At 39.7% G+C, this 26,543-nt stretch overlaps 2 protein-coding genes across 2 annotated transcripts in view; one reads left to right on the forward strand and one right to left on the reverse strand.

Annotated features, from left to right (window-relative positions):
- The window catches only part of OTC (ornithine carbamoyltransferase), a 29,808-nt gene extending 24,260 nt beyond the window's left edge, over window positions 1–5,548 (reverse strand). The window contains exons 1-3 of the mRNA XM_027650719.1: window positions 5,334–5,548; window positions 1,052–1,190; window positions 382–463 (exon numbers count right to left, since the gene is read on the reverse strand). Of these exons, the coding sequence (XP_027506520.1) occupies window positions 382–463; window positions 1,052–1,190; window positions 5,334–5,416 (304 nt within the window). The 5' untranslated portion in view covers window positions 5,417–5,548. The remainder of the gene's footprint in view (window positions 1–381; window positions 464–1,051; window positions 1,191–5,333) is intronic.
- Window positions 5,549–9,589: 4,041 nt separating this feature from the next.
- The window catches only part of RPGR (retinitis pigmentosa GTPase regulator), a 54,790-nt gene continuing 37,836 nt past the window's right edge, over window positions 9,590–26,543 (forward strand). Inside the window, exons 1-6 of the mRNA XM_027640178.1 lie at window positions 9,590–9,643; window positions 11,792–11,917; window positions 18,985–19,077; window positions 21,043–21,105; window positions 22,771–22,929; window positions 24,424–24,573. Of these exons, the coding sequence (XP_027495979.1) occupies window positions 9,604–9,643; window positions 11,792–11,917; window positions 18,985–19,077; window positions 21,043–21,105; window positions 22,771–22,929; window positions 24,424–24,573 (631 nt within the window). The 5' untranslated portion in view covers window positions 9,590–9,603. The remainder of the gene's footprint in view (window positions 9,644–11,791; window positions 11,918–18,984; window positions 19,078–21,042; window positions 21,106–22,770; window positions 22,930–24,423; window positions 24,574–26,543) is intronic.

Raw genomic sequence — 26,543 nt, forward strand, 5'->3', positions numbered from 1 at the left:
AAATATGAAAATGGTAACGCATAATACATTACAAAAATATTTATTAGAGCTTGCACAGAATTAAATTTGTGATGCTTACTGAAACAGATGTTAGGAAATGTGCATCTTGCTAGTACAACTAAGAGCTTGCACCTGAAATGCTTCCTTCTACCTGTTACTTTATTTCTGATCTGTTGTGTTTTGGAATAATTTGGCAAATTTTCAGTGACCAAAACAATGTGCTTGTGACCTTAATATGTGAGGTGAAAGACAATGAGATACCATTGTTTAGGTTTCTCCTGAGTAGAAATTGCTAAATACAAAATTATGCAGTGTTTTTCAGAACATACTCACTGCATACAGTTTTATACAAAATCAAACTGTGCTATTGCTCAGACCTACCTGTTTCTGCAGATAATCTTGTTCTTGTGCTTCTCTTCTCAAAAATCATGGCCAAAGATTTTCCTTGCATCAAAGGCAAATACTGAAACATGAAAATTGAAGGTGTTTCAATTTTTTAGTCATTATACACTTAAAGTATGAAATACTTATTCTTTCACATTTTAATTCAGCATTAGAAAAGTTGCACAGGTTGTTTTTTCAACCACAGCTTTGTTCTCCCTCCCTTCAATAAGTTTATTAGCAGTGGAAAGGTTAAACACAAAGAAGTAATTCTAGGGGCAAAATTAATGACCTTTTGGCACTCAGTTTGAGCTAGCATTAAGGAAAACTCAGATACTAATTTAATCCCATGCAGGGAAGTGTCTTCCATTTCCTGCATTTAGTGCTGCGTGTGCACCATGTGTGGATGGATGGGGTTAGCTGACAAAAGGGAGTTGGCTGCACAAAGCTGTTTAACCTTTCCACTGAATGAAGTCCTCTGAAGTATTTAAAGAATATCTCTGAACACTTTACAGGAAAGCTCTTTGATTTGTAGACATGATTTACAGTATTTAAGAGCTCAGGAGATTTTATCTAGGACAAGACAGTTGAATGGCTCATTCCCAATGCTCTTCAGAACAATATTTATTTCAACATCTAAGTGACCTAAATGACAGTTAAAGCATTTTACCTCTCCTTTGTACTTTATCCTTTGTTTCAAATCTGAGGCCATCCACAGCAAATACTTCAGCTCATCTCCTGTGTAGTTCTGTAGAGTAAGGAGGTCCTGACCTTTCAGATGAACATTCATTTGAGCTGGTGGCCCATACCTGTGTCAAAAGGGCAAAAATACTCGCTTTGTGTCATCAACACTAAGTTGCACTCATGCTAAAGCCAGTGAGCAAGCACCTGAAGTCTCTCCCACCCCTCTCATTTGACCCAGCTGGATCAGCTTGATGGACTGTGTTAATTAGTTAAAATAACTCCTGCTGTCAGACAAACACAAAACATGCCACTCCATGCTGTATCAATCGCCAGTGTAACAGTGTTTCAAATTGTATTATAAACTGTACATTAGATGTAGTTTCTTTTGTCTTCTGAGATGCACATGGCAACTGCATGCTATCAAATAAAGCCATTCAGAACGTGATGAAACAACTTATGTGGGGACCACAAAGCTGCCCTTTTGGGGGACAGAATAACAGAAACGGGCCTTAGTGCGTCTCCTCCCTCCTTTTTGCTTTGTGGATGAGTGGACACTTGCCACATTCCATCCTCACTGTCACAAATGGTGGCATTTCTATATAAATGTGTATGAAATCTGTCGATTACGCTGGGGAAGAGGATAAAAATCCCCAACAAAATAGCCATGTCATCTAGTCCTTCTTGTAGCATACAGGAGATGTTCCAGGCATGTGCAGTGTGTTTATTCTGTGTGTTCTGGTCTCCAGCCAGGTTTACAACTTCTGAATCACATGAAATTGGACGCTGATAATCACCCAGAGAAGTTACATGATCAAATTTCCTCTAGCTTAGATGAGGCATCTTAATGAAAGTCACATCCAAGCCCATGTTTCCACAGGCCTTATTAAGATTAATAAGGCAGCGTGGCAGCTTAGCCCTTTCTCTAGCATAGTACTTACAGCCTCCTTAACACTACACAGCCTGCACTGTACTGCACTGTACTCTTGGTTTGGATGAGTGTGAGCTAAACATGTCTTTCTAATTAAAGGCAGCATTTTTAGGCTGATCTAATGGAATGGAGATCAAAACAATGCAAACAAGTGGATTGAGTACAGCTATTACTTTTGTGTTACAAGTAGGCTTCCCCACAGCTCGCCGTTGAGACTGGGCTTAGTGACAGCACCTGCCAATTGCCAAGCCCTGGAGTCCACAGCTAGGAAAATTTAGGGGAAAAAAGATTTCTGTTCATTCTTCTGTTAATTACAATGAATAAAATTCTTGGAAGTGGATATGCCTGTTATAATTTCTAAAGATTTTGTGTTCATATATTAGTTAAATCTGGGGGGAAGTTTTTTCGGCAGAATTTTGTGGCATAGACTCCAACTGGAACTGGAGGAAGAGAGCAGCTCTTAAGGGAATGGTACCACACATTATTACTCTCTATTTGACATCACAGTAAAAGCTGCATGAATTTTCAAATAAAGCAGCAGAAGTCCTTCTTAAACTTGAGATGTCTAAATGCTGTGTGTTTTCCTTCTGGACACCTTAAAAGTACATTAGATACACATTATACCACTGCCATTATTAAGAGAATTTTTCACAGTGAAAAGAAATACATGTAAAAGCAGAAACATGGAGAATATATGAAGAAGTATCCCATGCATGTGCCCTGCAGATTAATATTGCTGGAATTCAGTATATGCTGTTATTTATCAGGGCAATGTGCTCCAGACATTATACAGACTTCCAGAGGATCCACCACTAAGCTGAGCAGAAAACACTATGAAGATTCCCATCAGTGTGCACCATCAGAATCTGGTCTCTGCACAGGTCCCCAAACTGCAGGAGGGCTGGGTTTTTCTCTAATACCATGCAGATAAACAAGTGGATTTATTTTTTCCTAATTTTAGAGTAATGTTGTCTGTGTATTTTCCAAGAGTGTCTCTGAAAATTGATTCTGAAGTGAAATGCAATGTAAAGTCTGTGTGTGACTTAAGTAATAAATATTTGTGGCAGTGCCATTTAAAATAATGTACATTTCAAAGACAGAAAGACCTCTCTACATAGTGTTACAATAATTGGGAAAATAAAGTTATATATTTGTTATAAGTGTTATCCTTCTGTCCCCATACTTGCTTCCAACCTGAGGCAAACAACTTATAATCAGTTAAGAAGCATGCAGATGTGCCCTTTTTTTTTTTTTTAATTTGAATTGACTTTTACAGATCTAACAAAATTATATCCTGTACTTCAACGTTCGAATCTGCAGTATAGGATATACCTGGCATTATAAGAAAGGCTGGGGATTCTTGGGTCAGGTAGTTTCCACCATAGCATGAAAAAGAGCCCACTAAGATAAGCCGCTGAAATCCAGTCTAGAAGACCAAGGCTTTTAGCTGATATTCAAGTAATTGGCTCTAAATTCATTGTGTATATTCTGAAGGAAATCAGTGACTTTATTACTACTATTTTTCAGAACAGGGATATGTTGTTCTATCCAGTTTGGGGGAACAAAAATAGACTTGTCCTCTTTTGAAATCTGTGATTGCTTGGTGCTTGGTCACCCTGCTCTCCTTTGCTGCATTGTTTCCAGAGCAGCTTTGGTGTTGCTGCTTGTACTTCTAATTGCAACCTATGATTCCTTCCAGTGACTTACAGATCATCTGATCTCAATCTACCAAGCAAGAATTTCTGTTCATTGGTCTTGTTTCACCACTTGGCATGATTGAGAAATATTCACCACTAATTTCTGTGCTGGTAGACAGTAGAGCACTAAAACTGGTTACCCAGAGTGGAAATGCCATCCTTGAGGATTTTCAAGATGTGGCTAAGTAAAGACATAGCTGATCTCATATGCTGTTTGACAGGCTATGGACTAGAGTTCTGCTCCTGCCATGTATGTTCCCATGATGATTTTGTTTTATTGCCATGACCTTCAAGAAATATGTTCTCCTCCCTGCTTTCTATATCCTCTGAGAGAGAGGCAGAAGTGGACAAATAAATTCCAGAGAAGAAGCATGAGACAACATACCAAAGTTAAAATGTAACAGGCAAATTGCAAGGTCAAGCAGTTTTGGTTTCTTGCTTTCTGAGCAGGGACAACAGTAACTTTGGCCTCAGCACAGACTGAGAGAGATACGGTTATCCTGCAGCATCAACTACAATGTGCTTAGCTAGTAATGCTCACAGCCAGTGGTGATAGCTCATGTCAGCATTATGTTGTGTTAAAACCCCCTAAAAACACCAAACAATATTATGTGGGGAACATAACAAATTGTACTACTTCCTTGGAAAACCAGCTTTCACTGCAGTTGTTCTCCAAACTTGCTTTTCTATCATCTCTGTTAACCAGAGAAAGTTCCCACCCATTGCCAGCAGTGAAAATCAATAATTCATAAAATAGATTATCACCCAGGCTTCAGGACCTCTTTGAAATTGGAGCAAACAAATAACATGACTTGGAAAGCATCTGTTTTTCATCTAATGCAATGGAGAAAGGCTAAATAAAAAGTACTTATTGCATAGTAGGATTCCTGGGAATATGAAACTCCTGTACATTGTTTTCTAGCATTAATCACTTGTTACATAACCTGTTAATGTTATCCTTATTGACTCTGACCTAAAAACAGAGGAAGATGTGGAATTAAGTTTCAAGTCTAAAATTTTAACCTGATTCTGGAGATGTGATAAGCATAAGAAGTACCTTGCTAAAACACAGTCAAAAGGGTACTTTTCTGAAGTCACAGGGGACGGGCACAGCTATGTGGCTGAGGAAAGAACCCAAAGGCAGGTCACAGAGGTAGGTCTACCTGCTTAACTGTGAACCTTGTATCACATCATGTTTTTCCTGCATGCCTCCAGTGTATACAGAGACAAAAATATACCAAGGTAGAGATTCAGCTTGCAGCTTCAGTGAGAGAATTTCCCTCCGTACCATCCATGATAATTGTCTAAATGAAGAATTTCCAGTTATTTATTCACATAGTTATTGGTTACAGTACCTACAGTGTACACTGAACTCAAGAAGAAACATTCCTTCCTGAACTTGCTGCTAAATCGCACAGAAAGTATTAATGATATTCCACAAACCTTAAAAGGGATAATTCTCCAGTCTCCCAAAGTCACAGAGTTTGGTGTCTTGAGGGGCAAAATGGCACTAAAAAGGCAGGGCAAAAAATGCAACATCTTTCTCTGAAACACTCACTCCTTCACAGGATTCAGCTGGTTTTGTCTCCAGGTTTCTGGTCAAATGTCACAGAACACCAGATAAAATCAAAGGATAAGCTTACCAGAACTGTCGCAGCAGCTGCCTCCTGGTCCCTGTTAGTTTTGCAATGCTGACAAAGCTCCTCACATTAAACAGCATCCTCATTTGTATTAAGACTTACGCCAGGTCCCACAAAGTTGGGAGAAAGAAAGGAGTATGAAGCAGAGAGCGAGCTGTGCTACTGTGCAAATGAGGGAAAGCCAAGAACCAAGGTCTTCACTCTGGCTGTCCCAGACAGGGCTGGGCCAGGCAGGGGCTGACCCTGAAACCCTTCCTTGGTCAAACCCTACAGGTACAGAGATTTCTCACAGAGCCCATTGCACCACTTGCAGTTTGTGCTCTTCTGCCCATCATATCACACCTGTGTCAATACCATTTTATAGCTATTTTGTGTTTGTTAAATATTTGTACAGGAGCACATGCTAGTAGAAAAATGTAAAAGAAGACTTTTAGGATGCAGCATTAGCAGGGCAGCTCCCCTAGGGATGAGACTGTGCCCATGGGGGCTCCTCATCTCTAGCACAGCCCAGGCAGGGACTGATGGCCCTGCACTGAGCCAAAAGGAGGGTTCTGGACCCGGGATGTGGAGCTGGGCAGGGCATAAAGGCTTATTTGTGCCCTCAGGGCCCTGACAAAAATGAAGAACAGCTACATTAAAAAATGTACATTTTCCTGGGGTTTTTTTTTGGATGAAGTTTTCAACTGTGCTATGGTAGAGTTAAACAGCCCTCAGTGGGGCCCAGAAACTGAAATATTGCAGCCTGCTTACCTCCTTATGCTAAACTGCTTGCTATATAATCTGAAGTTGGTCAATTGCTAAATACTAAAGGGATTTAATTTAAATTTCTACTTTCAAATATAATTGTCAGACAAGACTTTATGCCACCTGCACTGTAGGTGGTTTTGAAATATGGCCATTACTTTCTCATTTCCTCATTACTTTCTCATTTCCTCCTCTGCGTAAGAAGAGGTATACTAGTGTAAATCAAGGTGATGGTATATCTGTCAGAGAGAGTGATATGTTGAAATTGCAATGTGAAGAACATATAATTAAAACATGCAGAAGAAAAGGTCTGACTTCCCCAGAAAGAGAGACAGCTGTGAAAAAGTTATACAGGGTGATAGCTCCTGGTGGGATTTGTTCAGGACCCCTCACGCCAAACCAACCCTGAGATGCCTGGAAAATGCAGCAGTTGCCATGGGAAATGTCAGGCAGAAGCAAAATCCAACAGAAATTAATAAGAAGGAAATTAAATAGAAGAAAGAGAAGAAAGCTGGGCCATGGTTTCCCTCCTGGTTTTCCTCCTCAAATGACTCCCACGATCTTCAAATCCAGCCCCTGCAGACTGTACATGTTCTGTTAGCGACACCCAGGAGAAAAAACAGCAGAGAAAGGAAATGTGGCCAAGGTGCCAAGGCCTCCAGTCTCATTTTACAGTCCAACAGGGAGGGAATAGTGCTAGTACTCCTTTTTAAGATCACCCCTTGTATTGAATCTGGCTGAGATGGAGTTCATTTTCCCCACAGCAGCCCTCACAGTGCTGTGCTTTGCAGCTAGAAAGGTGTTGATAACAGAGAGAGTTTTTTGGCTACTGCTGAGCAGTGCTGGCACAGCATCAGTGCTGTTACTTGAATTTCCCCCCCATTAGGAGGTTGGGGGTGGGCAAGATCTTGGGAGGGGACATAACTAGGACAACTAGCATTACACCCTTGTACAGGGACTGCCTGATCCAGTTACCACATGGACCAATTTCGTTGTCAGCTCCTGTGAGCAAGTGTTGCATCCCACTCCTAAGAGGAAGGGACGAAGCTTTATAGATGCCTGTGGTCAGAAAGGAATATGATGTTCATATAGTCATCTAATGTAACGAACAGAAGGCCTTCTTACTCTCTGAGCTTGCAGGAGACTGACCCTTGACACCTCCTTTCTTGAGGGCAAGCAGCAGTCAGGGTAGGCAAAGCAGTCATACATCAGTGGCTGCGGGGCAGTACACCAAGAGTGCCCATGCTGCTTCCTTTTGGAAGCACCTTGGGAAGGCAATGTCTTTCCACAGCTCATTTTCTTCCCAATCTCCCACCCTGAGGAAGGGCCAGGCCTTGCTGTTTTTCTTTTGGAGAATGGGGCTGCAACAGCTGGGGCACCTCTGAGAGTCAGCAGCTCCCAACCTGCTGCACCTCACCGTGCCCACAGCAAGATCATCTTCCAGCAATACATGTCTGCTTGGACACATGGGACAACAGGGCATTACTGGACTCCTGTAAGTACAACTTCTGCTTCATCCACGTGCAGTGGTCATCCAACCCCAAAAGCAAATGCCCACTCCATAAACAGTCTTTCCCACTTATCCTGCATGCAGTGTTGGCCAGTGAAGACTTCTGTCCTTCACCCATCATTCCTTGTTCAAAGACCTCCTTACCAGCTCAACCATCCTACCAGCAGAGATACATTTGTCCAACTTTGTGAGGTGGCTCCCATCTCTCCCAACTACATGTTGACCTTCAAAGAGGATCTCACAGCCCCAGAAACCAAAACCCTGCTGCAGACACCTTCTTTCTACGAATCTTGCTCATTGTTTCATAACCTATTTATATTCTTGGCAATCACACTATCTGGTAACTACAATCTCAGGCATCACTTTGTAGAACAATGTTTGTTCAGTTTTATTTTGAACAGCTTTTGATGGATATCCCCTCCCTTCAGACTTAGGAGAAGCAGTTAGGGCAGAAAGCATCAGAAGGATATTTGGTTTCAAAGAGATGAAATCCCTGCCTCATGCAGGAGCAAAAATCAAGCACTTTCTTTTTCCTTTTGAAAATGTGGCCACTCCTCTTTGTGTGTAGTTGTATGGATACATCATCTTATGCACAAACTACTCTATTGATTAAACTCTGCATAAAACAAGCCTGAAATTGGTTGTCCAGGCTGCCTGCTGCAGTCCCTGTTGCAGTACATCATCCTGAAAACAAGACCTTTGTCTTTCAGCAAGGGATGACCTGGTGTACCAGAAATACATGGGAATAGCAAGAAAATAGAACTCCATAAATGACCATAGATTTTTTTGGCAGGAAGGAAAAGCTCCACTGGGAGTTTGGGACTACACATGAAATAAGGCTAAAAGTGTACAAGCCCCTGGATTTATTTCAGTGGGATCTGGAACTGCCCTACCCAGAATCACTGGGTGGGTGATTGAATCTTGTGCACTTAATCGGAAGACTTTACACAAACATTCTGGTGAAAGAGATCATCAAACAGAGGAAATTTGCCTTTTAGAACCACAGAATCACAGTGTTGACAAAACAAAGTTTCAGAGCTATGTTCTGCTCCCCCAGCTGAGGCAGGGCAGCTTCGCCAATCACTCAGCAAACAAACAGCTGAGCCAGGAGCCTGGTAAAGCAGGGAGCACAAGACGGAGCCCCAGTGAGAGATGGCTCCTTTGGGAGCTGCAGGCACAGTCAGACTACAAAGCAGGAGGGTATAAGATGTCCAGCATGTAGGGATGCTGCCAAGAAAGCAAACTTCTGATAGAGCTAAGACTTGCAAGGGGCCTTCAAGGAGAGTGATTCTTATAATTGAATCACAAAATGACTCAGGTTGGAAGGGATGTTAAAGCTCATCTAGTTCCACCCTCCTGCCGTGGGCAGGAACATCTTCCACTAGACCAGGTGGTTCAGGGTCCTGCCTGGCCTTGAACACTTCCAGGGATGGGGCATCTACAGCTTCTCTGAGCAACTTTTTCCAGTGCCTCGATACCCTCATGGCAAAAAATTTCTTCCATATATCCAGTCTAAACCAACCCTCTTTCAGTCTGAAGCCATTGCCTCCTGTCCTATCACTACAATTCCCCAAAAGAAGGGTGTAGCCAGGTGGGGTTCAACCTCTTTCTCTCAGGCAGTCAGTGACAGGACAGGAGGAGACAGTGTTAAGCTGTGCCAAGGGGAGTTTAGTTTTGACATTAGGGAGAATTTATCCACATGCAAGGTGATTAAACATTGGAACGGGCTGCCCAGGGAGGCAGTGGAGTCACCGTCCCCGGAGGTGTTTAAGAAAAGACTGGACGTGTCACTCAGTGCCATGGTCTGTTTGACACGGTGGTGTTCGGCCACAGGCTGGACTCGATGATCTCAGAGGGCTTTTCCAGCCCAATTGATTGTGATTCCGTCGCTTGCTCAGCGCCGGCTCCGGGCCCAGGCCGCTCCGGGGCGGGCTCTGAGGGCGCGGTGCCGCCCCCCCTCCGGCCGCCAGGCGGCGCTGCCCCCGCCGGCCCCGCCCGGCCCGGCCTCCTCGGGCCGCCATGGCCGCGCCCGCCGCGGGGGACGAGCTGCCCGTGCCCGGTGAGTGCGGCCGGTCCCGCGGGGCCCGGCTGGGGGGACCCGGCCGCCCATGCCCGTGCCCGCCCCCACCGCTCTGCCCCGCGTTCGGGCGGCGGGCGGGGCCGGGGCCGTCCGGCGTGTGGGGAGAGGCGCGTCCGCTGCCGTCAGAGATCGGCACGGCGGGGGCAGGGGGGCAGCGCCGGGCACCGGGGGGGCTCCGTTAATACCGAGAATTGATAATTAGTCTGTGTCGTGGTTTGCCCCGAGGCGATGTTCAAACATTCGCTCGTTGCCCCGGACAACAAGCGACTCGTTTATGTCCCGTGGGATTTAGTGTTGCGAGTTGATGGGGTTCGGTTTCCAAGCGGATGGCTTCACGGCACATCACAGAATAGGTCGGGCTGGGAGAGACCACAGCAAACCCCCTGCTCCACCGGGGTCATCCCAGAGCACGTGGCACAGAATTGTGTCCAGACGGTTCTGGAATATTTCCAGTGAGGGAGACTCCACACCTTCTCTAGGCAACCTGTTCCAGTGCTCGGTCACTGCACAGCAAAGAAGTTCTTCCTCCTGTTCACATGGAACTTCCTGGGTATCAGTTTCTACCTGTTGCCTCTTGTCCTGTTGCTGGGCACCACTGAGCAGAGCCTGGTCCATGCTCTGACACCCCCCCATTTAGCTATTTATAGACATTGATGAGGTCCCCTCTCAGTTGTCTCTTCTTGAGGCTGAACAGGCCCAAATCCCTCAGTCTGTCATCATAAGAGAGATCCTTATGTCCCCCAATCATCCTTTTTGCCCTCCACTGGACCGACTCCAGGACCTCGATGCCCCTATTTTAATGAGGAGCCCTCTGTTTTAATGAGGACACAGTAGCTGTGTCCAGTTTTGAAATGCTGTGGCTTAGTTATGAAATGAACAAAATACAAAGGACGTTTGTAAGTTCGACAGCTTTTTGTATGCAGTGACGAAGAGTATACTTATGTTTTCATGTTAACCCTGCTTAAGGAAAAGAAATGAATCACAGAGCTCTATGGCACAAATGTCAAATGTTCAGATGTGCTGCATGGCTGTCTGGCTGGAGATTAAAACATAAAACAGAGTTTTCAGATGACGTTTAGTATGTCTGTGGTTGTAGGTGTGTCTAGATAAAATAAAGAATAACTCAACTCTTTTTTAAAAAGGTTGAGTTTGCTTGCACAAAGCTTGTTGAGCAAGTGAGGTAAGAAATACAATTTATACGTATCTGCTGCATCTGATCCATTATATAACATGTCTTTGGAAATAGGGGAAACTTTTGCACAAAATAATTACTTCTAAATGATATGAAATTTACAGTTTAAGAGAGAACTTAAACTGGGTTTTGGAGCTGCGGTGTATGTTATTGATGAGGTTGTTTTCATTGAAATTTATTCCATTAAGATGTCTCCATGTAATTTTCAGAAGCAGTCTACTGTTACTATGTGTATTTGTTAACATTTGTTACATGTTAACAAAAATTTTACAGGCTTTGACATTTTAAAATAGTAGGTCTACCTGTCCTTTGCCACGTTTTCTGTGTGGCTTTTGGCAAATTATTTAACTTGTAAGTCCATTCATTATTATGTAGAATTAGTATTTTCTGTGTCAAGCCACATGCTTAACCAAAAGCTGAATGAATAGTTAACATTCTGTGTTTTGAAACAACATTGCTGACACTTTTGAAAGTGGGAAGAATTAAGAAAACCAGACAGATAACAAGAGCAGAAGAGCTACCTGGACTTTATTTTGGGGTGGTTTTGTTAGAGTTTCTTTGATTGTGGTCTTATCACAGAGTCACAGAATGGCTGGAGTTGGAAGGAACTTCTAGAAATCATTTAGTCCACCCCGCTTGCTAAAGCAGGGTCACCTGGAAGAGGTTACACAGGATTGTGTCCAGGCAGATGGAGACTCCACAGCCTCTCTGGGCAGCCTGTCCCAGTGCTCTGTCACCCTCACAGTTAAGAAGTTCTTCCTCATGTTCAGGTGAAACAACAGTTGTACCAACCCATGTTTTGAAGGCTGAGAGAAGAAAGAAGAGAAATACAGGAAAATAAACTGTTCAGTTAATTTGATAGAACATAGCTATTTCAAAATATATGAGGCAAAATTTGCTTTCACTAAAATTGACATTATATTTCTGTGTTATAGAATCAGGTGCTGTTTTCACATTTGGGAGAAGCAAATTTGCAGAAGATGTTCCTAGCAAGTTCTGGTTCAAAAATGACAAACCTGTACTTATATCATGTGGAGATGAACATACCGCTATTATTACAGGTCAGTATTGGAAATGGAGCATGTAGAATCATAGAATTGTTTAGGTTGGAAAAGACCTTTAAGATCATCAAGCCCAGCCATTAAACCAGCACTCCACCACTTCCATGGGCTGCCTGTTCCACTGCTTGACAACTGTTTCAGTGAAGAAATTTACCCCAATATCCAATTTAAACCTTCTCTGGCACAACCTGAGGCCATTTCCTCTCATCCTGGTACTTGTTACCTGGGAGAAGAGACTGACCCCCACCTGGCTACAGGCTCCTTTCAGGTAGTTGTAGAGAACCATAAGGTCTCCCCTGAGCTGCTTTTTCTCCAGGCCAAACAACCCCAGCTTTCTCAGCTGCTCCTCACAGGACATGTGCTCCAGACCCTTCACCAGCCTCATTGTCCTTCTTTGGACACCCTGCAGAACTTCAAGGGCTTTCTTGTAGTGAGGGTGATCCATGTGATAAAAGGATATGTATTTGGACAGCTTTGAAAGTTAGGAATCTTATTTGAATCCTGAGGTAATAAATGAGTTTGTGGAGAGGAGAGGGGACTGTTCTGTGGGAACTGTTGGATGCCTTTAGAGTTCCCCTGAGGTTACTCCAGGTTTTCACAAGACGTGCCCAAGAACTGTCTTAAGAGAGTTTATAATAACTGAATGTATCACAGGATTTAAAGTAGGTATGACTTTGTTCAGGTTGAATGTATCTTGTGAATCTGACAATGTTTAGTCTGTTAGATATATTGTATCTTGGAAGTAACAGTATCTGCTGAACACCCTCAAGAAGTTCGCTAGAAATCTGTTTGAAACAAGAGATACAATTGTATCTCTGAGATGAAGGTTTGAATTACTGATTACTGTTAGATGAAAATAACCCTTGAAAAAGCAACTCAATAAACTTCAGAAAATCCTACAAAAAAGAGAAGTAAATGGAAAAAACATTCAAAGAAACTCTGATGTAATACAGTGAGCGTTATTAATGTTTATTTTAGTATCCTTGAAATGATGGAGACAGTACAGATTAAAAAATTTGATCATTTTATTCTACATGAAAGGGATTACTGTTCTGTTGGTGAGCATGTGTGTCAATTGTGTTGACAATCTACTGCTGATAGATAATAAGACTTCATTGTTATAAAATTTATATGTGTATTTTCAGAAATTTTTAAATTGGAATGTAGTTATTCCTCATCAATAGCCAATTGGTCATTGCTTATTAAATAGTTTCTTGAGTGTTTCTTGCAATGTTTGAAAGCAGCATTGAAGATGCTGGATTTTTAGAAAGAACTCTTCCAGACATGATAGAAAAGACTGTTGATTTCATGGACTGCAGGACATCTTGAGGTGAAATTACACAACTAATTTTTCAAGCCTAACTTCATAGAATACAAATTATACATTAATAGTTTATTTTGAACAAAACTTTACACTTTTTCTTGGATTGAACCAGTAATATTCAACTGCCTGTTCCATAAAATTAATCCAGATGTAACCTGGGGCACTGTGATATTTTCCTTTTGAATTTTATTCTTGTATGTGCTTTTATATGCCCATACCCAGTTTGAAGTAACACTGGTGCAATTTTCTGTTTAAAGTAGTTGATTTAAGTTGCCTCCTAGCATGTGCCTGTGCCAGCACTGTTACCCTAATCAATCACTGTAATAGTGACCACTTAGATAAAGCTTTTGAAGAAGTCATCTTACATAGATTTGCATGCAGCACCAGTCCTCTACTGTCTTCCCTTTCCCCCGTTGTTTTAATATATGTTTCAAAAATGTCTCTTTAGCTCTCCTTAGCTGTTGTAGTGAGCAGATACATCTCCAGGGAAGCTTCTAGATAATCAGCTCCTTATTTTCTCAAAGCTTTTGAGAAGAAGGAACTACAGAAGCATGAGTAAAAAGCTTTTTAGGTACCAAAATGTTTTCTGGGTCATTGTAAAGCAGAGGGAAAAGTGAGGGTAAAGTATGGATCAACGACGAGCAAAGGTAGAGAAACCACAAGAGTCGTATGAAAGAAGTGAAGAAGGGGAAGAGAAAACCATTGTCCCTCATTTGTTCTTCACACCTGTGCATGCCCATGTGCACCTCACGTTTCTGCTGTTAGATGGAGTTGGATGATACAGTGGAATTACAGCCCTTGGTGACTGACACTGAACTGCAGTAACACCTGGAATAAACACTCCAGAGGTGCGTGCCAATACTGAGTTTACTGAGAAGGGTACAGGCCCTGTGGGAAACCAGGAGTTTCTTCAGCTGAACCTGGCCTGGAAGAGATAAAAAACATCACCGAGGAAGGAAAAGTGTCTCAAGCAGGTGTGTGTTAATGCATGCTTCATTTTATTCTCAGTCTTTATTTACAGGTCATAAAATTCTCCCTCTTTTTTTTTCCACACCTTGGGAGAGGGAGTGGGACCTATATTTGTAGGGTTCCATAGAAATATGAGGTAGGTTCAAATCTGATAGAGATGTGTCAATTTGACACTAACATGTCTCAACAATCATAAGTAAAACAATCACACAAACTGATACAAGACATTCCTTTATGCTGGATTTGGGCAGGAGAGACAGGTATATCTAGCACTGAGTCTTGACTGAATACTAATGAATATAATGTACAAGAACTAGTATTTAGCATTCAAACAAAATATTCAGAGCCTTTCAAATACTTCTTTCATCTAATCCAGCATCAATATTCCTGTTTGACTTCTATGAAGAAAAGTAAATATAAAGCACTCTGTTTTTTGGCTTTCTATGTCGGGAGTTAAGAGTCCAAAATTTATTTACATGCTCTGGCTGTATGTTGGAATAGAGAGAACCAGTGATAGTTACTTGCTGGCTTTGAGTTGACTTGCTGAGTTAGTTGAAGAAACGTTTCCTTCTCCAGTTTTGGAGTTTGAAATTTGTGTTTCTTTATTCATTTGCTGTCTCCTATTAGCATAAACATCATTGAAATGTTCAAGCAGGAATTTTTTAAAGCAGTGGTCTTCTTTAGGTCTGTAACACAAGTCACGAGCAGTGACATCTTCGAGCATCACTTGTAACATGTTTAATAGTGATTCTTGCCCCATTTCTGTACTTTTTGACCCAGGACTACTGACAGTCCATTCCCTGCATCTTCTATAACTGCAGGCTTTGTAAAGCAATTTATTCAGCCTCTTGGGAGCTGGTGTGAAGAAGTGATGATACATATACTTTTAAGAATCTCTTTCCAATGCCTGTCTATTAACTGTCCTTCTGACAGAACTTTTAAGTTAACGATTGTCTTATTGTTTATTTGCCTTGACTAGAGTATCCTAGGCAGCGTGCCCACATTTGATCAGAGACTGATCCTGTTCACAGGGGGGAAAATGGTGATGAAAGAAGACACGTTTTCTGAACTCAGTGCTCTGGAGAGAATTGAAACCCCAGTGCAAGAGGGTAGAAGGAAAGAAAGAAGTATCAATTTTGAAAGTAGGCGTGGAAAGAGGTGCATATGGAACCACAAGAAGATAGTATACTCATCATTTTGGGTTTTGAAAGGCATTAAACCTTCAACAAGAGACCTTGGAATCTCTCCAGGTCTTTTGACACTGTATCTCTTCTCCTGTTTCTGCTTACCAGCACATGGCAGAGTATCTTTTCCATCAACTGCAAGGGGAGAATGAGAAAAGATTAGTACACGTTTGTGTTGATGCACTATTTTTGTTTGTGTGATGATAAATGTCCTAAGCATGACTATTCTTGTTGCTCAATAAAGTTTTTATTTTGAGAATATCATGACTTGCCTAACAAAACTGATGTCATTCCTGTTTTTCAGAGAACTATTTGAGTTGTATATGGATTTTAAATTAACTGTTAACATAGTTTATTCACAAAATAGCATAAAAAAACCCCACAAAATTTTTTAAAAAAGGCACAAAAAAATCATGGTGCCTGGCATATATTCTTTTGTTTAGATATAGTTTCTCAATAGAATCTTGTAGTAAATGCTCAAAGTCTGTTCGTGGTCTCCCCATCTTATTTCTCTCTCACACTAATATAATTTAGAAAGCAAAGGGGGGAATATGTAACACATACCTTTAAACACAGGTGACAGGAATACTTGGCAGCCCGCTCTGATGAAGCATATGGGATTTCAGCTGGTATTTCCCAGCTGCCAAGTGAGTGCCTTTAGTAGCACTTCATGACCCCGAGGAGCACGTGACTGATGGGATTCCCAGGAATGTGATAGCAGCTACTCATGGAAATGTACTGGTTAGGAGACACTCGCCTCCTGAAATCTCTCTGGTCCTAGAGATGTGTCTTGTGGCTTCCCTAAAAGCCCTGAATTGATGTTGGTGAGACATCTGCTGGTGTACCTGCCCCTGCATTCACACTTCGGAGAAACGCTCCAGTTTTGTGTCAGGATTAAGATGGAAACTGGTACTGGAAGTGAGTTTTCATCACTAAAACAGTCAGAGTAATCCTTTTTGTTATATCCTGCTGTTTCCTGTCTGCTCAGAGTCATAGTCTTACTCTGCTGAACCTGTCTTGTGCCAGCCATTCCAGCTGGCAGATGGCCACAATCTCTGGATGAGAGCACCCAAGCAGAAGCAAAAAAACCAAGAGCAATCTTAATTTACAAAGTTTTGGAATATGGTCCTTGCCTTTTTGTCTACTCTTGGATTAATTCTCACTTCAGTGCATCTGTGGTGATGACTGGAGTTATCTCAGTGTGCAGTTATGAAAATAGTGCCTTTTGCATGCAACATTATGTCATATTCCTTGGCCAGTTTAGATTGCATCATATCTGTTCCAAAACCTGACTTGCTGTACAGACCCAGAAATGTTGCTTCATTACAGGCATTTGTTTAGGTTTCTCACCACTGTTACTAAATCAGCTTTGTGAATCACAGAATATTCTGAGTTGGAAGGGACTGGCAAGGGTCATCAAGTCCAGCTCTTAAATGAATGGCCCATACAGGGGGATTGAATGTGTGGCCTTGGCATTATTAGCACCGAGTATTAACCAATGGAGCTAATCTCAGGTTCCTCTGTAGTGCCTCTTAGTTTTCATTCAATGTCTGAATTACCTGCCTCCCAGATTTTTTATTTTCTGTTATACTGCTAGGAAGCCTAAAATTATAAAAGGCTGTCACTCAGTTGTAAAAAAAATTCCTCTCATCTATTAAGCCTCTTGACTTACAAAGCAATGCCTGAGAATTTAAAGACTCGTATAAGAAACAGCAGATTATAGGATGAAAAGCATGACCTGTTTGAATTTTGCATGGATAAAAGAGAATGTGCTTAAATTGAATTAGGGCAGCTTGGCATCATACTCCCACAGAAGTACTACTGTCTTATAAAAGCAGTTAGCAAGTATAAAGCAAGGATACAAGAAACCAGTACCAATATAGGATGGATGCCATTTGCTAATAAAAGTTTTTTCTGTTAAGGTGTGTTTGCTCTCAGTGACAGACAGCTCTGCCTGTGTTTTGATGTGATTGCATTATAAAAATTGAGATGGTGATATAAATGCTATTAGTAGAATGCTGTGAGTGCAGACTTGACCTCAGACCTCCTTCCCTTCCAGTTTTATTGGAAAGACATAATATTGACACATAGCCCCATGTGCCAAGAATTGTCAGATCTAGCAGTTTGATTGGGACTTTAGATAGCAAATATTGTTAATGGTTGGTGGGGTGGGTTTTTTTGCTTGTTTTTAGTTTTTTTTTTAAATTATGCAGTTATACTTAAGAAAATAAATGGATTAGAATAATATTAGAAGATGAATTTTTTGTTATATTTAAAACATTTCAATGTCATATTTCAAAGTCTCTGTAAATCACATTCAGACTCTTCACGGGAAACCTACACTACTGAAGTTACAGACATAATTTTGGCATTACTATATGGAATTGCTGTTGGGCATTTGTGATCATGTGATAATTGTTGGTAGCTAGGGTGACAACATTATGATGGAGTCTTAACTCACAAAGCTCTGCAGTCCTTCACCAAAAGTAAACAAACGCCTTTTATCAGTTGTAGGAGGGTGTTTTTTTTATTGTTTTTGGGTTTTGGGGGTGTGTGTGTTTGTTTGGAGTCTTGTTTTTGTTTTGGGGTTTTTGTTTGTTTTGGTTTTTATTTTGACAAATTAGTTTCTATTGTTTTGCAAAGATTTCTGTTGGAACAAGGGTTTTATCTTTCTGTGGGAATTTTACAGCTTTACAGCAGGTAATAGTTTACAAAATGAAATTAAATGCATTAATTTTAAGGTATTGTCAGTAGTCAGTTTGGGCTGTCTAATCTGCATGTCTGATGACAAAATTTTCATCTGTTCATATACCACCCTCAAAAAATTCTGATTATTTAGTTACAACAGTACATTGTTTGTCATGGTCAAACCTGAAAGTTCAATGACAGGTCATACAAATTTCTGAAAGACAATTCTAGCATTGCTTCTGTTGAAGATTTGTAACCTAATGCTTTTAGCTTTACAAAACTCCCTGACTGCATGGTGGATTTATGCTTTCTTTCTTTATATGCAGAGTAACAAATTAATACACTTTGTGAACACATCTGAATATTTATCAGAAACTATATTCCGTAGAAATGCAGCTCTGTAAATCATTTTAAGGGAAAATATTTAGCAGTAAAAAAAATATTCCACCCTAAACAATCAAGCTGAATATTACAAATTTGTGCTTCTATTAGTCATAAACCTGTGTTATTCACTCCTGTCTTTGGAATAAAAGATGTGGGTGCTCAGTTAAATGTGCTGTTATTTTATAAAGAGGCCTATAGATACTGTGGTTTCTGAACTGCAGGGTCTGTCCAAGAGTACAACATGTTGTTTTCTGAAGAGCACTTTATCTGTGTTGTAATTAAAGGAGAAGGGTGTTCATTCTGCTTTTTGTCTCCTTCTTACTTAAACAATGCAATTAATGTTTTTGAACTGAAAAATCACAAGGATATTAACTATTGTTTACACTTAAGTATTGAATTGCCTAATCTTAAACCTTACATTAAAAAGGAAATAATTAATAGCACAGCGTGTGAATGACCAGCTTGTCTTGAATGAGGCATTCAAACATTTGTATGGGTTCTGTCTGTTCCTCTTTCAGGGAAAGGTAAACTCTACATGTTCGGCAGTAACGACTGGGGCCAGTTAGGACTGGGATCAAAGAGCACTGTCAACAAACCAACATGTGTTAAAGGTTTGTTTAATTTTCTTTTTTTTTGTCTTTTTGAAAGGAGACCCCGGTGAAAAGGTGCTTCATAAGGTGCAGTTCCAAAATAACTGATTCTGCCATTTTAACTCATCATTTCTAACATATTACTGCACAAGATCATAAAGTAGCTTAAAAGGATCCCTGATCGATTTTCCATCACTTCCAGATTATGAGTCCTTTTGCATCTGAAGGTTACTTCAGATACATAGAATCCTGTCATTTTTGAGGGCTCTGGTTGTATGTAATATTAACCTTTTCTGACAAACCATGTCTTCATTGTTACTGCGAAGACAATAATTAGATATTGGACTCTGCATTGTTGTCCACGTGTTAAAAATCAGAGTTCCAACAGCACTGTGTAATCTTTGTGTCACTTCTGTCTTAGGAACTTTGTAAATGGAAAAAATCTATCAGAAACTTTCTACAATTACTACTACATTTTTAGCAAGCATAAGAAATGCCCAAGGGGGCATAAATGTTAATACATTTGTATGGAGCAGTAAGATAAATGCCTATATGCTTTTATGTATTGTAAATTAAGTTTTCATTGCGCTGTCATCTTCTTGATCTTTCCTGGCTGTTTTTATCTTGTCAAACAAAACTAAGTCAATACTTTTCCCTATCCCCTTACTTATGTCAGGTCAGATCTATCCCATTAACACATTTCTTTTCACCATTAGATGTTTATATTCAGCCTTTCTGCCAGCAGATCGATCTGTTAGCTTATTGTTAAAAACAAATTATCCTGCTTGTTCAAACTCTGTTCTTCCTGATTTAGTTTATTCTACTGTCCTTTATTTGCTCCTGTCTCTATTTCACTTCTGAGGGAGAATGCAGCTACTGTCAGGTTCACATCTTCTGTCAGCTATGTAAGAGATTGATTCTTACCTTGGCTTAAATGGATTGGGTGTCAAGTTTTGTTTTTACTGTCAAATTGCAATGGAGAATAAAAGATGAAGAGAAGATGACAGCAATTCAAACCAGACCTGGCATCCATTGAAAAAAGTCACAAGGGGGGTATCTTTCTTCTCTTGGCAATTGGCAGCAGGAGAAAGTCCTTGAGCTTTTCTCACTAGCCTTTGGTCATCACTTGGCTTTGGGAATGGGGTTACAAGGACACATTTCAGTTTCTGCTTGGAGCCAAATGGTTGTAACTGGATGTTTTCTGAGAAAATATCTCCTGGGATTTGACTAGAGACTAATGGAATTGGTTATGAAAAATTGCCAACAATACTGTAAATAGAGCACATCTCATCAAATACAATTGATTAGCCTGAGTGGGAGGCACCTCTGTATTCTTTTTTTCCCACAAAATAAATCTTGACTCCTCTCACATACATTCCCAGTCTTTCAAAATGACCAGACTGCAGAGAAGTACTTGCAACGGTGGGTGGTAACTGAGCTGAAATTGAGACAGGATGGTACATGCAAAAATGTAGGCACTACTCCAGATAGGGCTATCCTTAGGAATTGAGTTTAGTGATCAGTAAGAAGGCAGTACAGAGTAAAAGTCTAGCAAAAAAGGGATGCATGCATTAGAAAGGGAGGATGAGACAAAAGAACAGTATGGTTTTAAAGATTTAAGATAGTGGGGGAAGTATAAGAGGGAGTTAAGAATAGAACTGTTAATGAAAAATGTAGACAACTTTAAACATGCATTTTACCCTGCAATTTGATGTGTTCTTTGAGGCATATCCTGTAAATGGTAAATTCCAGGAACTGTGGCATTGGGTTGAAGTAAACATTGTCAAGTTAACTTGGGTGTCTTAAGTTATTAAGGTCTGATCTGTTTTCTTATCTTGGGGGAATACTGATTTAGTAAGTCATGCCAGGTTCAAATAGGCAAGAAATATTACCATTCAGAGCTCCCTCTAGAACACAGAGCAGTTTGTTGTTGAAACACCTATTGGCTGTTTATAACTCTTCCCCCCCTTTCACTTTAATCCATAGCTTTAAAACCAGAAAAACCAAAACTTGCTGTTTGTGGAAGAAATCACACTTTAGTTTACACAGGTATGTAATCTATATTGTGTACATATTAGAAATAGATTTCTTCCCTTGCTTTCAAGCAAAATCACATTAGGAGCCCCAGGACTGTTGAGGAAGGAAAAATAAATGAAAATGGGACTGCTAAAACTTGGGGGTTTGACATCCAATTCTTAGAATGTTTGATTTATTCTGAGGCAATAATAATTCTGAGGCATTTATAAACTAATGTTATATAGCAGTTTGCCAGCAATAGACACAGGGAAAAATTTCTTGCTGGCACTTGTGGTGTGGTTAACAATTGTCAGTATTTCATATAAGCCCTGTAAAGGTATATTATAATTTTTATATACATCTGTTCCCAAATTTACCTTTGACAAGTAATATTTATTAGTGTGAAGTTATATATTTGAGTAAATATAGTAGAACTGCATGTTTTCAAGTCTTCAAATTTTGTTGCATTTTTGTTTAGACAACGTAGTCTGCTATTTCAATGACAAGTTGCTTTATTAAGCTATAAATAAATAAAATGTAAATTTAAACTTAAAAATAAATTTGTAGAGAGACAGTATCCAGAGAATTTATGCAAACTCTTGTTGTGCTTCTATAATTTATGGAACAAAATAACCATCTTTGTGGTTGCAATCCTTTAGCTTTTAGTAATGTTATAAAGAAGATTGTTTGATTATTAGGAGTTTTATATGCATGGAGATGCTGAGCACTGTAAATAAGACTGTTAGAATAAAAAGAACATTTTAATAACAATGGAGTATGCAAGACTGCACAGGGTAAATATTAGTTACTTTTGGTGTACATATTGGCCAGATTGTTTGTGGCCAGGTATATAACAAGGACCATTTATAAATTGAATGTCAGTTGCTTATCACATTTCTGTCTGGATTTTTGTTAATAATGGGCCTTATCTGTTTCATCATAGATGAACACTTTAGATGTGAAACATACTAAAATTAAAAATATAAATCTTAAAATTCTCTTAAGTTGAAGATATCAGTTGTCAGCACTAACTTTAATTTTAAGATTATGAAACAAAATACATAGTTAATTAAATTGAAAGTTATTTGAATATTAAAGTAAAATATTTCTAATAAAAAACTAACTAAAAATATATTTCATTCACAGTACTCAAAACTATCAAGTTATTAATCTCTTTAATTGATGTACTAATACAGCTCCAGTTTTCTTGTCTGTGACATAATTCACCATTTTCCTTTAATTTTATCTTAAAATATACATTATTTGTGGAAGAAGCTGCTTCTGGCTGCCAGGGCTACTGGTAGTAGTTTCCTCAGAACTCTTGCAGAAACTTCAAATTATATTTATTTATTAGGTTAGTCTTCAGAATATTCTGTCTCTCATTGGCCTTTTTAGCCACCAACGCTTGCAACAAACGTGGGTAGAGCCCTTCCCAAATCTTCATTCGGGAAACCTGGCCATGACTTCAGAATATTAAGGAATGCAGACAGTCTAACTACATGTAAGGCTTTTAGGAAGTTCTGATCCAAGTGTGTGCAGGAAGGCCTCCTTGTTAGCTACAAAAGAAACTGCTAATGTCAACTCAGGAGTAATTCAGGACAGTAGACCCAACACTTCTGTGATGTTTTTCTGTTGAAAATTAAATTACTTGCTCCAGTTTCTTCATTCTGCATGTTACATGTGCTTTTCTGTATGCAGAAAAAGGAAATGTGTATGCTGCTGGAGGTAACAGTGAAGGTCAGCTGGGATTAGGTGACACAGAAGAAAGGACCACATTTCATTTAGTAAGTTTTTTCACCAACCAGCACAAGATCAAGCAGCTAGCAGCTGGATCATACACCTCAGCAGCAGTAACTGGTAAGAGCAACTGCTAATAAAATCTGCTTACATGTGTCCAGCCTGGTGTTCCAGGGAAACACTCCAGCATTCTGTCTCCATATGTGGATGTATTTTCTATCCTCCCTATCTTCTTTCCTTAGTAACCATAGTCATTTCTTGAAAATGAATTGCCTGTTTTAACACAGTCCGGTAAGGGGTGGCAGTCTTAACTAACTTCCTACATTTTTTGTGGAAGTAGACCTTTTCCATGAGCCATGGCCTGCAGTGGGAGCTTGACCTGGACTACAAACCTTACAAAGGAGAAACACTATGAAGACCCTCAAAATGGAAAAAGTCTTCAGTTTATTTCCAGGGAAGCCAGCTACAAAACATGAATCTTGTAAAAACTAAGCATCTCTAATTCCACTTCTTACAGCAACTTTTTTGGTCTATTGGTGCAATACAGCTACAAAGCTGTGTCGTTCCTTAAAAATTCTGAGAGAGTCCAAACCCATCACCTATTTCTCAGGTGGCAAAATTATACCAACACATTATGTTGAAGTCCACACAGTTATAATACTTTCAGCCATTGGATGGTGGTCCTATATTACCTCGTAATGCACTTTCTCAAAGTGTTGGTGTAAAGCAGCTGTTTCTGTACATGTTTAGGATAACCTATTGAGGCTGTAATTTCAGAATGCTAGGCTGCTTGTTTGGTTCTTGCTTTTTTATGGTGACTGCTAACATTCTCCTAAGATTTTTAAGACAACTTTGAATGATCTTCCTTCCTAACACTGTCTCAGTAGCAGATTTTTTTATTCACAACTTATTTCCCACTGGTAAGAAATATGCAGAGACAAGATCGTTTGTCTTCTAGAAGAGAGTTTTCATGTTGTTTGCTACTTTGTTTTGGTTTGGTTTGGTTTGGTTTGGGTTTTTTTGTTTGTTTGTTTTGGTTTTTTTTTTTTTTACTGCTGCCATTGATCTTTGTGTCAACAGAGGCTGGTTTTAGTTAACCTGCAGCAGGTATTGTGGTAGTTCAAGGAAAGCAAAATTAAGCTGGGCAATATAATCAGGTGTGAAGGGAACTGAAAGAAGGCATGAGTAAGTGGGATGTGTGCCAAAGTCAGGACAGAGAATAAGTTTGGAAGAATAAGAAAGGGGTGACTTGCACCTAGAAATTAGAAGATGCTTTAACTTCACTGTGATATTTTCATACTGACCTCTGGCAACTGAGTTGTCTTACACACTCAATCTTCCTCTCTCTGAAGGAATGTTTTTACATAGTACTTTTGCTGTTGCTATTTATGGTCTGACATCAATTGATGAATAAGTGTTCTGTGTCACTTTTGAAAGGCTTAAGGGAAGCCTTCTTACTTCAGACTTTGTTACATTGTGCTAAACATAATGTCCCTGGGATGATGGCATTTGGTAGTATCATACACAGTTTTTCTGAAACACTCTTCAGAAGGTAGATTAACTTTTTATTAGTTTTTGGTATAAATCTGTTAACTATCTGTGTCTTCATTTTAGAGGATGGGCAGCTTTTTGTGTGGGGTGATAATTCAGAAGGTCAGATTGGCTTGGCCAATGAATCCTGTGTCAGTGTCCCTTGTCGAGTGGATGTTGGAAAACCTGTTTCCTCTGTATCCTGTGGATATTATCACTCTGCCTTGATCACAGGTAAGGGAATGGGAATAGAGGTTAGTGGAGACAGGACAGTGGTTTTCAAATTGTTGCCTGTGTAAAGTCATTTGTTACTTTTAAAATTAGTTGTTAAAAACTGCTGTGTGACAGAAAGTCGTTGATGTAGTTTTATATCACACTGGGGGAAAAACCTGCAGTTAATTTTCTGCATTGTTGTGCAAATGTACATTAGAAAGAATGAGTATCTACATTAGAAAGAATGAGTATCTTATCACACTTTATTTTCATGAAGGTTGTGACATATATTGTGGTTAATACTACTGTTTCAAATATCTAACTTTTCTTGAAATTATTAATTTCTTTGTGATGATCAAATAATAGTCTCCCTCTTCTTTAGAAATATAAATATTGAACAGAGTTACTATGTTATGAGGAAAAATTAATCTCATGTGCTAGCAGTGCAAGGTTGTTGTCAAAGTTTGATGTTATGTCTTAAATTTTGATCTCCAAACCAACCCACTTCTCTTTTGGTTTCCAATTCTCTTCTCCCAACTCTCTGTTAGTTTCCAGAGTGAAGATTTCACTCTTTTTTAAATAATGCCAGCATAGGTGAATTTATCAGCCAGTATTGATGCTGTTATGTATGAGCAGCCATGAATTCCTCTCAGCCATATAGATTTACATTATTAAACTTTAGAGTTTGGTCCCCTCAGAGTAATTAAAGATTTCAAAGGATCAATAGTTTTGATTGTAAAGCTTTTAATGGGTACCCAGGAGCTATTCCATCAGATACCTTTCTCAGGTTACTTGATAAATGTTACTTTTCCACATACAATATAATATTGCTCTCTGAGAACATGCTGTTAACAGAATGAGAGCTTGCTATGGTGGACAAATATTAATTAGGTGTTATGTTGGTAGTGTGCAACTTTTATTACAGATCCTTTATTACAGTAAATGAATTAAGTGCCTAGGACTGATGAGGAGCTCAGCACCTATTAGGAAATCTGCAGCTTCTGAAACTCAGAATAAATGGGGAAAAAAAGATACTTACTTGAAGAATGTGGTAAGAAGGTGTGTATCTCTGCCTTAGAGCCAAGAGCTGAAGCTCTGAAACTGCAGTGGGATGTCACAAAAGCTCTCGTTAAGAAGCAGAGTTGAGGACAAGCATCTAAGAGTAAAGAGAGAACAGTGTGTGCTGCCAAGTGCTCTAAGGAAGTGGAAACTTTTTAATGAAAGAGGATGAGAAGAAAGGCTTAGGGTTTCAGCTGGTTAAGAAAAATTGAGTCTCTCAAAATATTAATAGGAAGATGAACTGATTATCACCTGTGAAAATGAGGAGTTGTTGAACCTGTTACTACTTAAACAGGCCTGAATATGAGACGGAAAATCTTAATTTTACTCCTTAATATCTGCAAATCCTGCATGATCTGGGCTTCAGTCTATCTCACTGAAACTATTGACACACACGTGACCTTTTTGTGATGAAAGTATAAATTTTTTTTATTACTTTCCTTTAGGCCCTTGCGTATAGTTTTATTTGACTGACACTTCAGCTACCATAAAAATTTAGTATTGGGCATCCAAGTACTTTTGCTGGTTGGATCTTCTGTTGCAGTAGTGTCAGTGTGTATCCAGTGTTTAACAAACTTTGTGCATTTAATCTGAGTGTACTGTAGTCACACAGTGTGCTCCTTGTCAGTTACTCGATACCCTAGAATTACTACACTTTGACTTTTAAACATCCAATAATATACTATGTTTAATAACGTAACATAGTTGCAGGATGTAAGACCTAATACGTGCTGTCAGGCTGAATTTGTGAGCATGGCACCACATGGTTCCCTTTCTTAATATGTTTATTTTAGACATAAGGTGTACACTAGCTAAGTAATAACTGTTAGGATCACAGGCGTATCTGAGTTAAAACTAAAAAGGGGTTAATGAGGATACTGGAATACATAGTGTGGGCACAGAGTGCCCTCTCCAGGGCAGGATGTTCATTA

Source organism: Corapipo altera, unplaced genomic scaffold (assembly GCF_003945725.1).
Source record: "Corapipo altera isolate COAL_440 unplaced genomic scaffold, ASM394572v1 0, whole genome shotgun sequence".
Taxonomy (NCBI): domain Eukaryota; kingdom Metazoa; phylum Chordata; class Aves; order Passeriformes; family Pipridae; genus Corapipo; species Corapipo altera.